General features: G+C 36.0%; 1 protein-coding gene across 1 annotated transcript in view; it reads right to left on the bottom strand.

Moving 5' to 3' along the window:
- The window catches only part of LOC124776088, a 154802-nt gene that overhangs the window by 108900 nt on the left and 32706 nt on the right, over positions 1-13196 (bottom strand). Inside the window, exons 3-4 of the mRNA XM_047250929.1 lie at positions 5451-5528; positions 210-287 (exon numbers count right to left, since the gene is read on the bottom strand). Coding sequence (XP_047106885.1) covers positions 210-287; positions 5451-5528 — 156 coding nt within the window. The remainder of the gene's footprint in view (positions 1-209; positions 288-5450; positions 5529-13196) is intronic.

The raw sequence follows: 13196 nt of genomic DNA, 5'->3' as shown, positions 1-13196 counted from the left end.
CTTGCGTAACTGTGTGTGTGTGTGTGTGTGTGTGTGTGTGTGTGTGTGTGTGTGTGTGTGTGTGTGTGTGTGCTCTATTTTTGACAAATGCCTCATTGGCCGTAAGGTTATTTTGTGACAGTCTTTTTGTTGTGCCTATCAGTGACTCAGCATCTCTGCTATATGATGACAAGCAACTATCATTTTCATTATATTGTTAAAATAATTACCTGTCATATGCAGTCTGTGATAGAACAGATGAAGCCCTAGCAATCATGGAATTTTCCTGGCTACTTTGGACTTTACTGCTGAATTGTATGCATCAAGGGTCCACCAACCGCATAAAAAAACATAAAAGTTATGTCATAAATTGCATAAAAAACAAGTTCACAAACTACTATAAATTAAAAATTTATGGCTGGATTGCATGTTACAATTAGTTTTAATTCCACACATGCACACTGCCAACGATAATTTCAAAGAAATAAAAACATTTGTGTATTTAAGATCTCTCATATGTACTCTGCAATACAAAAAGTGAAACTTAAGAGTGTATAGAATTCTTCTGTACATTTCATATTTTATTCCTGAATCAAACATACCAAATATTTACTAAAATTACATAGACTTCTTTAATTCAACATGTAGTGATATGTTAATTTCAAAACTTGATCAAAGCAGAACTACATAATTCAGAAATCTAACCAAGCTGTACAAATATTTCAGTCACAAAGCATTCAATATATTTTTATAGGCAAATTTTTTGTATGTATGCAGAACATGCCTAATGATGAAATGGAATGCAAGTTTTAAAACTTAATTAACCTTCCAATAGGAGTGCCTTCTAGGCGGACAAGGGAGGTCGCACGTATCTCGCAGATACCACTTGTTGTTAATAAATTTTATGTCTTTTTAAACATTAAATTTTTATCATAAAAGCAATAATAGGTATTATTCAGGGGTTACAAAAACAAAAGCAAGGCAAAAAAAATTATTTAAAAATAAACTTATGTTTCAAAACACACCTTTTCTTCCCACAGCTTGTCAAGGTACTGACACTTACTTTCTGTGTACAAATGTCAAATTTATACAGGATTATGCTTGAAATTTTGGTTTCTCAATATACTAGAGTTATTTAGAAGTTGAAATCAATGCAAATATTTCTCGAATGACGTAAACAAAATATACCATCTATACATCTCACATTTGAAACAGGTGATTATTTAGATGCTGAAATACAATCATTGCAAATATTTCTTGAACGTTGTAAAATATACCATCTATATATCCCACATTTGAAACAAGTGATTATTTAGAAGCTGAAATACAATCATTGCAAACATTTCTTGAATGTGTAAGCAAACAAACTGTCCATATACTTCACATTTGAAACAGGCGATTCTCGTTTGCTTATTAACTAAACATTGCCTATATCTTTTCTTCAGAGGCTCCTGAGATAGATCTTCACCTCTTTTTGGTTGCTGTTGGTGTTCATCTTATGTTTGCAACACATTTGAAACTTTTGTACGGAGGTCTCCAGTTATCTGAGTACTTCTCCTTCTTACATGTTCATGCACAATTCCATTCAAAAGATATCTGAGATATTTTCTTCTCTTGAGATTATTGCTGGTGTTTCCTTTCCAGATTATAAATGAATTTATGGCAGCAACATTGATCATAAAAAAAACACCACCAGAGGCCATCGCTTTGTGTTTCCAGCAATACTGAAAGACCGACTAAGTCTGTCGACAGTGTCAAAGCCTCCTTTTTGTGTGATTGTAAAAAGTTACAATTTTTTGTTTCTTGAGATCACCTGTTCCTTCATTGATTTTTCCATCGTTGTGAAGACTGGATATCAACAAAACATTCTTGTACTTTTTTGGCACATATGAGACAAGTGTTGCCTCTTTGCAAAAACCAAACAAACTGGAGTGGGGCTCTCGCTTTCTGGTTGCTCTGAATTCTAGAGGTATCCGAGGCTTATTTTTACGTAATGTGCCAACGTATGAAATTTTTTTTTTGTGCCAATTTCTTTACCAAGTTGTAATCTGTAAAACAATTGCTGCTAACCTTTTCACATAAGGTTGCTTATTGCTTACACTAAATGGACCTTCTGGTTGAGCTCCAGTGTATATTTCCATATCATATGTATAATACAGCTGAGAGGCGAGAAAAGCATAAATTGTTATGCCATATTTGCTTGGTTTTTTGACATATATCTTATGAAAATGCACCAACCTCGAAAAGCCTCGAGTTTTTCATTGATTGTGACATTTTCACCAAGTGAATAGAATTTTTGACAGTTCATAATGGATACTTCAAAAATAATTCTTATACGAGCTAGGAGGCCAGTTTTTCTTTGTTCTCCTTTGTTTCCACATCATCAAAATGAATAGATCGCATTAAAAACAGAAATCCTTTTGTACTCATGACAGTTACGAAGTCATCCATCCGCCATAAGTCGTCAAGATTCAGACGATTCACGCGGTACATCCCTGCGAGATAAAGCAGCCAGAATAAGGTTTTCATTTCCACTGTGTCTGTCTGTTGAGCGTCCCTTAGACAAGAATAGTTATCTTGTATTGTAAGAATAAATTTGTCTGTATTTTCTACAATACACTGAATCACTGTGTCAGAGATGACGCATTTCCATGAATCTAGAATATTAGTCACGTTTTTCGCAGTTCCGATTACTCCATGCAGATGAAGTAAAATATTTTGTTTACCTTGTCTTTGCCTGTTCCTTGGCCTTTTTTGCCATGACCAAACCTCATTTATTTTTTTATTTTTCCTTTGAACAGCTTGACATGTCAATTTGGTGCTCTCATCTTTGTCATCTTCAGAGCTGGACTGAGCACCCAGTTCCGTATCAGAATCTCCATCTCTTTCTGATACGTGCTCTTCTTCATCAGTGTTACTGTCCTCTATAAAACTGTTGTCCTGATCATCCTCATCGTCAGTATCACGCAGAATTGCTTTTATCACAGCTTCAACATCCAAAGGACTGTTTAAATTATACATCTCTTTGCCCCCCATAGGACCTAAGAAATAAATATGTAACAAAACTGAATAAATAACATGATGCAAGCAAGCACTGAAGGTCGCACATCTCTGACACATATAATTTAGTTTACTTGCATTGTCGATTCGAGACACATGTAAATTCACCATGTGCACTACTTTAAATTACTAATAAGCATTAAACATTTAACAATAAATAATGGGAAATGAAAAGTTAAAAGCTTACATGGGGGTCGTGTGTATTCCTCGGATATGAAACACACGTTACTAGCTTGCTGTTTACTATTGTGGGCAGAGGTCAGGACTGAAGTAAGGTGGGGTTGAAGAAGGAGGCTAGAACAAAGGGGGATTTCCTTCCCTCCCACTTTCCAAGAAAATGTAATGAACAATGTCACATCGTGTCTGACACATATGCAAGCCTGTCGGAAGGTTGTATAATCTGGAAAAAGATCTTATGCAGTATTAGTCAATTACAGTAGACCACATTATTCATGTCTATAAAAGGACGTTACTTTTGTACAGCCCAAAATGCTGTTACATGAAAGAGGTGATTGGTGAAAGAGGTGACTGTTGATCTGTTACGCAACGGTTTTTTATTACCCCCCCCCCCCCCTCCCGACACGTTCCAAGCATTCTTTAATAATAATATAAAAGAAATAAAAATAAAAAAAAATTCCTGCCAGTTTCAGCTGACTTGTAGCAATGCAAGTGGCAATACTGTGTGAAACAAAAAGTATGTGTCACAAACACTTTACGAAAAGATAAAGGTAATTGAGAGGCAAGTCAAATGGATAAACTCCCTGTGTGCAAAATAATGTTTGCTTCTCAAATGCAGTAAAACAAAAGTAACGGGAATAAGATATGGGATGGAGGGATGCAAGGGAACAGCCAAATGAAAAGAAAGGTGAGGACAAGGAAAATGAGGAAATTAACAGGGAAGAGCGGGAATGGTTTGTAAGTAAGTGTGCGACCAAGGAACTTACTTTTGTCTGAACTGACATACCAAAGTGAGGCTTAGAAAGTTGCAAAAGAGCTTAACAATAAGGAATTTAAGGCAACCATAAGATGGCTGGCCAGTTTCAAAGCTAGACAAAATGTCATGTGGAACTAAGTGCATGGGGAAGTTACGGATGTGCAGGAATGTACAGTAACAGAATGGAAGACAATACTGCACAACCTAATTGAGAATTATGAGCCTATTTCAATGAAACACATGTGTTTATCGTGCACTCCCTTAAAAATCACTAGCAATCTGAGGTAAAAAGTGCATCACGGGAAAAAAGTACAAGGAAAGACTTACTACAACACAATGTGTAAATGGAGAAGCCACTGGTGACTGGTAAGGTGTCAGTAAGCTTCCAGTCACATGGCAAAATGAAAAAACGCTTATATGGTGAATAGTCTTGTGGAAAATTGGCCAGGTTCTTTCGAATGTAAAATGAAGAAAAGAAATCACCAAGTTCTCCTTTTCCTAGGCAATCAAGTTACCAAACGTGAAACTGGCTTGGTTCCTACCAGGTTCAACCAGCTTCGCACGACCCCTGGACGAGGAGCTTACTACACATTCAATTTCCATTTAGGCAATTATTGATGCAATCTCTTTTTCTTAGTGATGAGAAGCTGAAAGTGCATTTGTTCTTGCATCACCAGTTTCTGTCAGTACGCAGTAAATAGGATTATCTTGGAAGTAAGGGAAACAAAGCCTAAAACTTCACCAAGAACTTCAACAAAGGGGGGGTTTGGAGGTGATGAACAAGATGCTTCTGTACTCATCAAAGCTGAAGGAAATGTGGCAGCAATTGTTGAATTCATTAATATGCAAAATATTTCATGTAGTCCAGATGACTGCACTTGATGTAATGACTTTCTATCGGTTCACTCCACATTAACTTCGACAACATATCTAACAGAAATCCACAACACAAAAGATGATGATGAGGAAACAAAAGAAGAAGAGCACAAGCAAAATGCTACGCAATTTGCAGTACACACAAATTCTCTCAGGCTCTTGGAAATATTGTTTAGCGCAAAAAACTGCACAGGAAAAAAAAGAACAATTCTGAACAGGAATTCAAACAGGTTTCCCTCCTTGATATGTAATGAAAGAAGTGAAATGTATATACATAGAAATATGTATGTACAACAATACACAAACTTAAAGTTACAGTTAAAAGACAGACATGCTGTATTACGTATCAATTAGTGTAATAGTCGATAGTGTTCTATTGTACAATATATAGTAAGTGAAAAACTACTGTACAGAAGTAACAGTACATAAATGTGTGCATAATTACACATTTATACTTTTGCACATGATACTTGACAAATTTTATGTAGCCTAGTCCATTTTGTGGAATATGGAAACTTGTCCAATTTGGAAAATTATTTTAGTCCCTTGAGATTCCCTTCTGAACAAGTTTTACTGTATAAATTAGTATTAGTGTTATTACCTTTCAAGTGTACCATGTGACACAACAGGTGAAGTTATAGATCCCACTGAGTTCTCTTGGCTATGTTGCATTTTATTCCTAAAGTAAACAAACTTAATGTTCATCACCAACATTAGCAACAAAAAGAAAGTATCATGGATATTGAAAAATACTTTCGCCATTCTGAACTCTACATACATCAAAATATATTAAATACAAATATGAAAAAAATTACATGCAGCAACTGAAGCCTGCCACTAAATGGACTGGTATCAAGTCACAACTATAAACTACAGCAAAGAGTAATGTAAACTGTATTTCATCCATTACTGAGTTGTTGCTTACAACAAAATGAGACATATTTTCAATAACGAATGCATCTAAGATTCTTTACAGACATAATTATTTGGACCTAGTTTGCAAACGAGGTGGCCTTCATGGAACTGACAGCAGAATGTAACAGACATAATTATTTGGACCTAGTTTACAACAGAAGTAGCCTTCATGGAACTGACAGCAGAATAGAACACTGTCAATCATTAAGCAGCTTGTATACAATGCCTGTAATTCGGAAGAAACAATGAATTAACTAGTGTCATCATTAATCTTGTTGATTAACCAAGAATTCTAGAGTCTAAAAGCTTATTGCATACTAGTAATCTAACAATGTTTGTACAAGGCCTTAATCGTTGATTTTTAATTGAGAGCAGGAATGATACTACTGCTCTGAAACACTTCAACCAATTACACAGAGATTCTGATAATAAACACAAAATCTCACAACAAGCTGAAATAAGAATGGAAGCCCTAAAGAAGGAATTAAATAAAGCTATACAAGAATCAAATAAATGTTTCCTTGAACAGCTACTTGAAGATCGAATAGATTACCAAGAGAGATAGCAAAGCATGTTTGAGTGCATAAGAAGCCTCAAAGTAAAAAATGCAGCAAACATCTAAAAAATGAGATTGACAGAAAGTGCATTTGTTTACAAAGTGTTCCATTTTATAACAGTTATGACATATGGTTTTAAAAGCTGGACGTTTCTTAACAGGATGACTACCACCATATGTTGTACTGTATTTTATTATATTTATTTTTACATTATATTGTTTCCTGCCATTTCAGGAATTAGTATTTGTTATTACGTCAAAATGCTCCATTTCTGAGCTAATAATAGTCATCCACTTTGAGGCAAATTCACATGTTTTACAAATATCAATAACTTTAGCTACAGTGAGGTTTTTCAGGGTCAACAATCTTTTTTCCATTTTTTTTCACTGTGTATACCTATGACAATTTTGTATCATTAAATTGTACTTAATAAGTTGCCATATTCATAAGGTTTACTTTTATTATTGGTGGTACTGTAATACGTCAAATGCTTCACCAGGCTTTTGTTGTAAAGAATTGAATACATACCTTACAAATGTTATGCTTACTTTTCAGATAAAGTAATCATCGAACTTTTACAGTACTGTTTGCAGATTTTGCTCTTGGCTGGCACCAAATTCAGAAGTATTATATATAACCAAGGCATCACTAGTATCACGGACATAAAATACTGCTAGCTGCATACTTTTTGCGTCACCGTGACATAGAACTTGAATTGTAGCTTCCACAGTTCCCATACGCTCATCTTGTTTTCTGCATTCACCATCAATGGTTTTGGCAGATGTAATCACACCATAGGGGCTACTGTATGTCAGAATTTCAGTTTCTATATTTGTATTGGTGCTGTTGAGGAGATCATATTCATAACACTATGTTTTAACTTATGACACCATGTAACATGTCTGGTTTATTTATTCATGAAATACAGAATGATGCAGCCACGTGCATATATCTCGCAGGTCAGGATATAAGTACTAATGACGTATATTATCTATTACAAGCACCAAATTAAAGAATTTTGCATTTTACTGCAAGATCCAGTTACAGAGTATGAGCCACTGATTTTATTTTGCCAATCTGGATCACTGAAGGTCACTATTTCTCTTTGCGTATCTCAAGAAAATTCTAGCATAAGGACCATGATTCCCTTTATATACCTAAACACTCTTTTTACTAACATCAAATTGACCTTGTTAAACAGTGACTATATCTGTGAAGGAGACTGCCAGCAGAACTCGTCTGACCCATATATTTGGGATAGATATAGAAGACTTCCTATTGCCTCCTGATAATATACACTGATGTTAATTGACTTGACTGCCTCAAACTAAATTCGAGTGGTGTTGAGAGTGGATTGGCTTCACTTATTCCAATTTCTCAAGAACTTTTCTTGCACAGGATTCCTGGGAGATCAAAATTTTTCCTTGAAATATTATGCAATTCCCATACCTACGCAATGGCAGACTCTTCCTAAGTCTTATATCTCAAGAAACCTCTTCAAATAATTGCTGATGTGATTCAAAACATTTCTGTCATTTGAGAATGACAGTATATCATCAACACATAAAGCTATTCTAACTGGTTTGGTAGCATCTCTACGAAAATAGATATATGGGATCAGTTTTTGATTTGTTTAACTTCAGTTTTCTTAACTTATCATCAGTTTTTTAATCCAATTTCTACCAGCCAGTGTAAGCCCGTAAACGGCTTTCTTCAAGCCTTCATTTCTTTGGAAGAGCTGCAACTCTTTCTGGTGGAATGATGTAAGATTCTTAATTTAGGTCTCCAAACATATAAGAGGTGGATCTCTCAAGCTGACATAGATAAGTGATATCTAATGTAGGCAAGCTCTATCACCCATGTGAAGGTTTCTTGATCTTCTACTTGAGAGCACTCTTATTCTGCCAGTCCGAGGTTTTATCCTTAACATTCTTTTAAAATGAAAGCTTTGTGAGCTGTAGGTAGCTCTACCTCTTTGAATGTGTCACTACGAACAAGAGATATGAAATCTTTCTTCATTGCTTTTTCTTTTTATTCTTCCTTACTTACCCCTTTCAAGGCTTATTTGACATCAATGTCATCATTTGTAAGTCTTCTTGCAAGCAATAAATAAAAAGGTCAGGGTATTCCTTGGATTTCACATTTCTGCTTGACCTCCAAAATGTAGCCCCTTATTGCACTACAGGATCCATTTTTTTATTCTCATGCTCCTTATCTTGAACTTCAGTTTCTAATGTATCACTTTCAAAACCAAACAAGGGTTCATTATAACTTCTACTGGTTTAATTTCTTCTTCAGTGTGTGACATACTGATGACATGAAAAAACTGCTTCTTGATTCAATGCCGAGACATTGGTGATCTTAGATTCTTCTATTTTTTAACTCGGAAAAATCCTCATCCTCCAGGAAATTCATGCCACTGCTGACAATTGCCAGGCAGTAACCGATGTATGTCAATTTCTACAATTTTTTATCCCACTTCTTGCAATGGAGTTTCGGAGTGTGGATCATTGCATGATGCCAAAAATCCTCAAGTGTGATAGAATTTCTGTGGGGTATTATTTTCAGATGTGGTGAATGGGGAATGACTTGATAAGTATGTTGCTGTAGATAGAACTTCAGTACAATACTCCTTTGGCAAGTTGACACTGTACATCACAGTACAGGCTTTTACAACCAATGTTCAACTAGCTCTCTCAGCAAAGCAACACCACTTTGTTGTGAACTATACTATAATGCAATCCAGTGGTTGAAACTGTCCAAGTCAGAAATCATTTTAGTTCATCATTTTGATATCTTCCTTTCTACTCTCAGATTGCAACTTCTTGATATTTCTGCCATCTGCTTTTCCACCATGACTTTAAAGCTTTGAAATGTCTGTGCAATCTCAGAATTTTACTTCAAGAAACAGACATACTCGTATCTTGAAAAATCATCTATAAATATGAGAAAATAATGATTCCAACAATATATGCTGACCCCTCTGACCCACACAAATCAGAATGTGCTAAGTCCAAGATATTTTCTGAATATTTTTTACTAATTTGTACAGAAGAGATGACTGTTTTCCAAGAATCAGAACTCACAGAGATCCTCAACCACAACATCCACCTTTAGTCCCACTGAAACATTTGTCAACATCAGCATACTTTTGTGATCCTTATGACCTAGCCTTTCCACTGTCCAATACTTTTTGTGCAGTAGCATTGTTTCATTTCACTTGTATTCAAATGACAGATGCTATTATCAGGTGCTACCTTGATAATTAGATCTCCTTCTCCATCACAGATGAATTCATCTTTTGTGTGACTTTATCCCCTTTGCTTATAATTTTATTAACTGGGAGCATGTTTACAACTGAATTTGTAATACAAATAATGTCAGACACTTCTACTATTTTATCACCAGTAAAAAAGGTCAGCTTAACACTTCCAGGAATTTTACCACTAAACTATCATCTTCCAAGCTGACAACTGAACTATTACTTGGCTTGGCATTATGAAGCTTCTCCCTACCACTGGTGACGTGAGTCAAGGCACAAGAATCCAAATACCATATCTCCCTTTCATGATGCTGTTTAGAATCTGCTGTGAGAAAAGCTTCTTGTGTCCTGACTGTTTTCTAGTTACATTTCCTTTTCATTATTTTTTGACAAATTTTCTCCTGGTTTGCACTTACTAGAACAATATTCAACAACATCATTCGGTCTGTTGCATTTGTAGCATTTAATGTGCTTTGTATGACTTAATGTATTTATTTAGATATAAAACTGACTTTTATTTTCATTTGCATTTTAAGTAGTTTTACTTTAGTACAAAGGGCATTCAAAAAGTTTTGCACAGTCATCTCTATTTTTTTTATTTTTTTCAGGAGGATAATGAAATTTTTTGTGAACATACTTGGAACATTTAGTTGTAAGTTGGTATATAACAGTATTTTCTTTTATTTACAGGTGAGCCATAATGGACCATGTAGTAGATGTCTGGTTGCGACAATGGTCGGTGACGGAGTTCCTCTTCAAGACCAGTGATGACTCTGACACATCGATTCACAGGACCTTGCTCCCTGTTTTTGGGGAAGACACAATGGATCACAGCAGTATCCAGCAGTGGTTGCAGGGGTTTAAGGAAGGTGATTTCTCTCTACTGGACAATCCACAATGCGGTAGACCATCGACGGCAGTGAGTGATGTGAATAAGGAGGCACCCAACGTGCACAGTTTTTTCTGCAACCTAGTGACTGTACCAGCGATACCACACTACCAAATGACAAACGAGTCATTTCAGCAAGTTGTTGTGTCGTCACACATCTGTCATTTTGGATGATTTGACCAATGGTATCCTTATTCATATCACTCACTGCCGTCGCTGGTCTACCACATCGTGGATTGTCCTGGATACTGCTGTGATCCACTGTGTCCTCCACATAAACAGGGAGCAACTACCTGTGAATCGATGTGGCAGAGTCATCACCGGTCTTGAAGAGGAACTCCATCACCGACCATTGTCGCAACCTGACATCTACTTCACGGTCCATTATGGCTCACCTGTAAATAAAAGAAAATACTTTTATATACCAACTTATAGCTAAATGTTCCAAGTATGATCACAAAAAATTTCATTCTCCTCCAGCAAAAAATAAAAAAAAATTAGAGATGACTGCAAAACTTTTTGAACAACCTTTGTATAATCTCCAGTGATATGTGTGCCACTTGAGTTCAGGTACCTAAATCACAGGTTGGTAATTATCAGGTAATCCAACCAAGAGCAAAGTTGTTCCGGTCCAATCTTCACTCACCAAGAACTTCCATTTAACTTAAACATGGTCATTATAATCCAAATGCGATAGTCATCTACCACCTTTGCTTATTATTAGTGTTCTAAGTAATCCCACTTCATGTGTGAGTCCAAAGTCTTCAAATACTGTTTCCAGCATCTTCTAGGCTTCTGCTGTTGTATTCATGTCCCTTGTATGGGAAAAATTTGCCCATGAAGAGTACCGGTATAATCCAAGAAAGGGCATTTTTGTCTCTTTTCTTCCAAAAATTGACCATCTTTGTCACATCTAAAGGAGAGTTTTCTACAAAACCCAAAGATTCTCAAGGACTAAGCCTTCATGGCAAATGTCCAAATTGAATAATTTTTGTGTACGATAAACTCTTCAACAACAGAACTCCAGGTGACGCCATACCACTCATTTTAGGCCTGAATGTATAAAGTAAATGGTAGTCTGTGATTGCACACTTGAATGATCAATTGGAGACAATAAAAAACGATCAGCATACCATAACTGAAGTACAAACCACTCCTGGTGTCTACGCATGATTTCTACTTTCATTATTTGAGGACTACACAGAAATGAGTTAGTGGTATCATTATGAAGTTCATCAGATGTACTTTCAGTTGGGTGAACTTAAATGAATGTGATAGGCACAGTCACGGAGTTGTAGTCAGATTAAAATCGTATTTCATCATGGTATACACGGAGAAAACGGGTCAAGTCCATCCAATACATGGACAGAAAGGGGGTGAAGTCCAACAGGTGCGTATTTATGAACTGTATCAATTTTTTCGTCTGCTTTAATGGAAGTCTCATTGTTGACATTGTTAAATGTAATGTCATTGTTGATCTTTCTTAGATACTGTCAAAGCTAACACGGAGCACATTTGACATTAGCTTCTTTACTTTGTGTTGTGGTGGAACTGAATTTCGTGCCAGCCATGATTTTTGCTAACACAGAGCAGCCTAAATCCAACAGAGGTCAGTGTTTCCACTGGTGATGGAATATCCAGAGTCAAACTGCAGTGGTAAGTCTAGGAAAAGACAGAGCTATGGTAGACATTCTGAAGTATCTAAAAAGCAAAGAACAATGTCGCATGAAATAGGAGAGCATTGTAACTGCTAGAAGAATTGTACTGATTTGCTAACTGATGCAGAGAAGTCTAGTGCTCACATCAAGTCATTTGAAGAACGATCCAGTCATTACACCATAAATAAAACACAGAAACTGTATTTGCCTGAAAAACTCACAACCAAGAAGATGTTCAAGATGTTTCAAGAGACACATTCTACTTGTTCCGTATCATATGAAACTTATCGTAAAATATTTAATACAAAACTTAATATCCCATTCGGTTTCCCTCGAAATGATACATGCAGTACTTGTGATAAGTTTTCTGTAACTTTCAAAGCTCCAGAGGCACAACTCACACATGCAACAGATGGAAAGGAAAGATCAGACATTGAAAGTAATATTAAGAGAGAGAAGATTGAATATGAACTGCACTGCTGTGAAGTTGATGCATTCTATTAGCATAAAAGACAGTCTCAATATAGAAGCAGAAAGTTTACAAACACAGAATCAATATGTATGTATTTCCAACGAAATACTCCGTATCAAAACATCAGCACCAACATTGTCTTTTTAACCGACAACTTTCTCCATAGGCCTATCTATTTATCATACATCAGTTCTCGGACAGTAACGCTGTGTTTTATGTTTATCCTGAAACTATAGGGAAGAAAATTTCAAATGAAGTACTTTCTTTCCTGCGTCATCATGTTAATTCGTTTCTGGTTCCAGACGTTAAAAATTTACAAATCTTCTGTGACTCATGCGTTGCTGAAAACAAAAACTACACCCTTTTCAGGTTCATCCATTATCTTGTCCATCATGCAAAATGATTTGAATCAATTTGTGCAACATCCCCAGTAAAAAGACATTCATACCTGAAAAGTGACAAAGACATGGGCCTGATCAGACGTAAAACAAAAAGTGAGCTCACAAAGGACGGGACAGCCATAATTAAAAGATGTGCATGCAAAACCCACGCCTTTCCAGGTTATTAAAGTTGATGGCTCAGTGATAAGTGACT

The sequence above is a fragment of the Schistocerca piceifrons genome, chromosome 2 (assembly GCF_021461385.2).
Source record: "Schistocerca piceifrons isolate TAMUIC-IGC-003096 chromosome 2, iqSchPice1.1, whole genome shotgun sequence".
NCBI classification, from domain to species: Eukaryota; Metazoa; Arthropoda; class Insecta; order Orthoptera; family Acrididae; genus Schistocerca; species Schistocerca piceifrons.
This window is presented reverse-complemented; position numbering and strand designations above follow the sequence as displayed.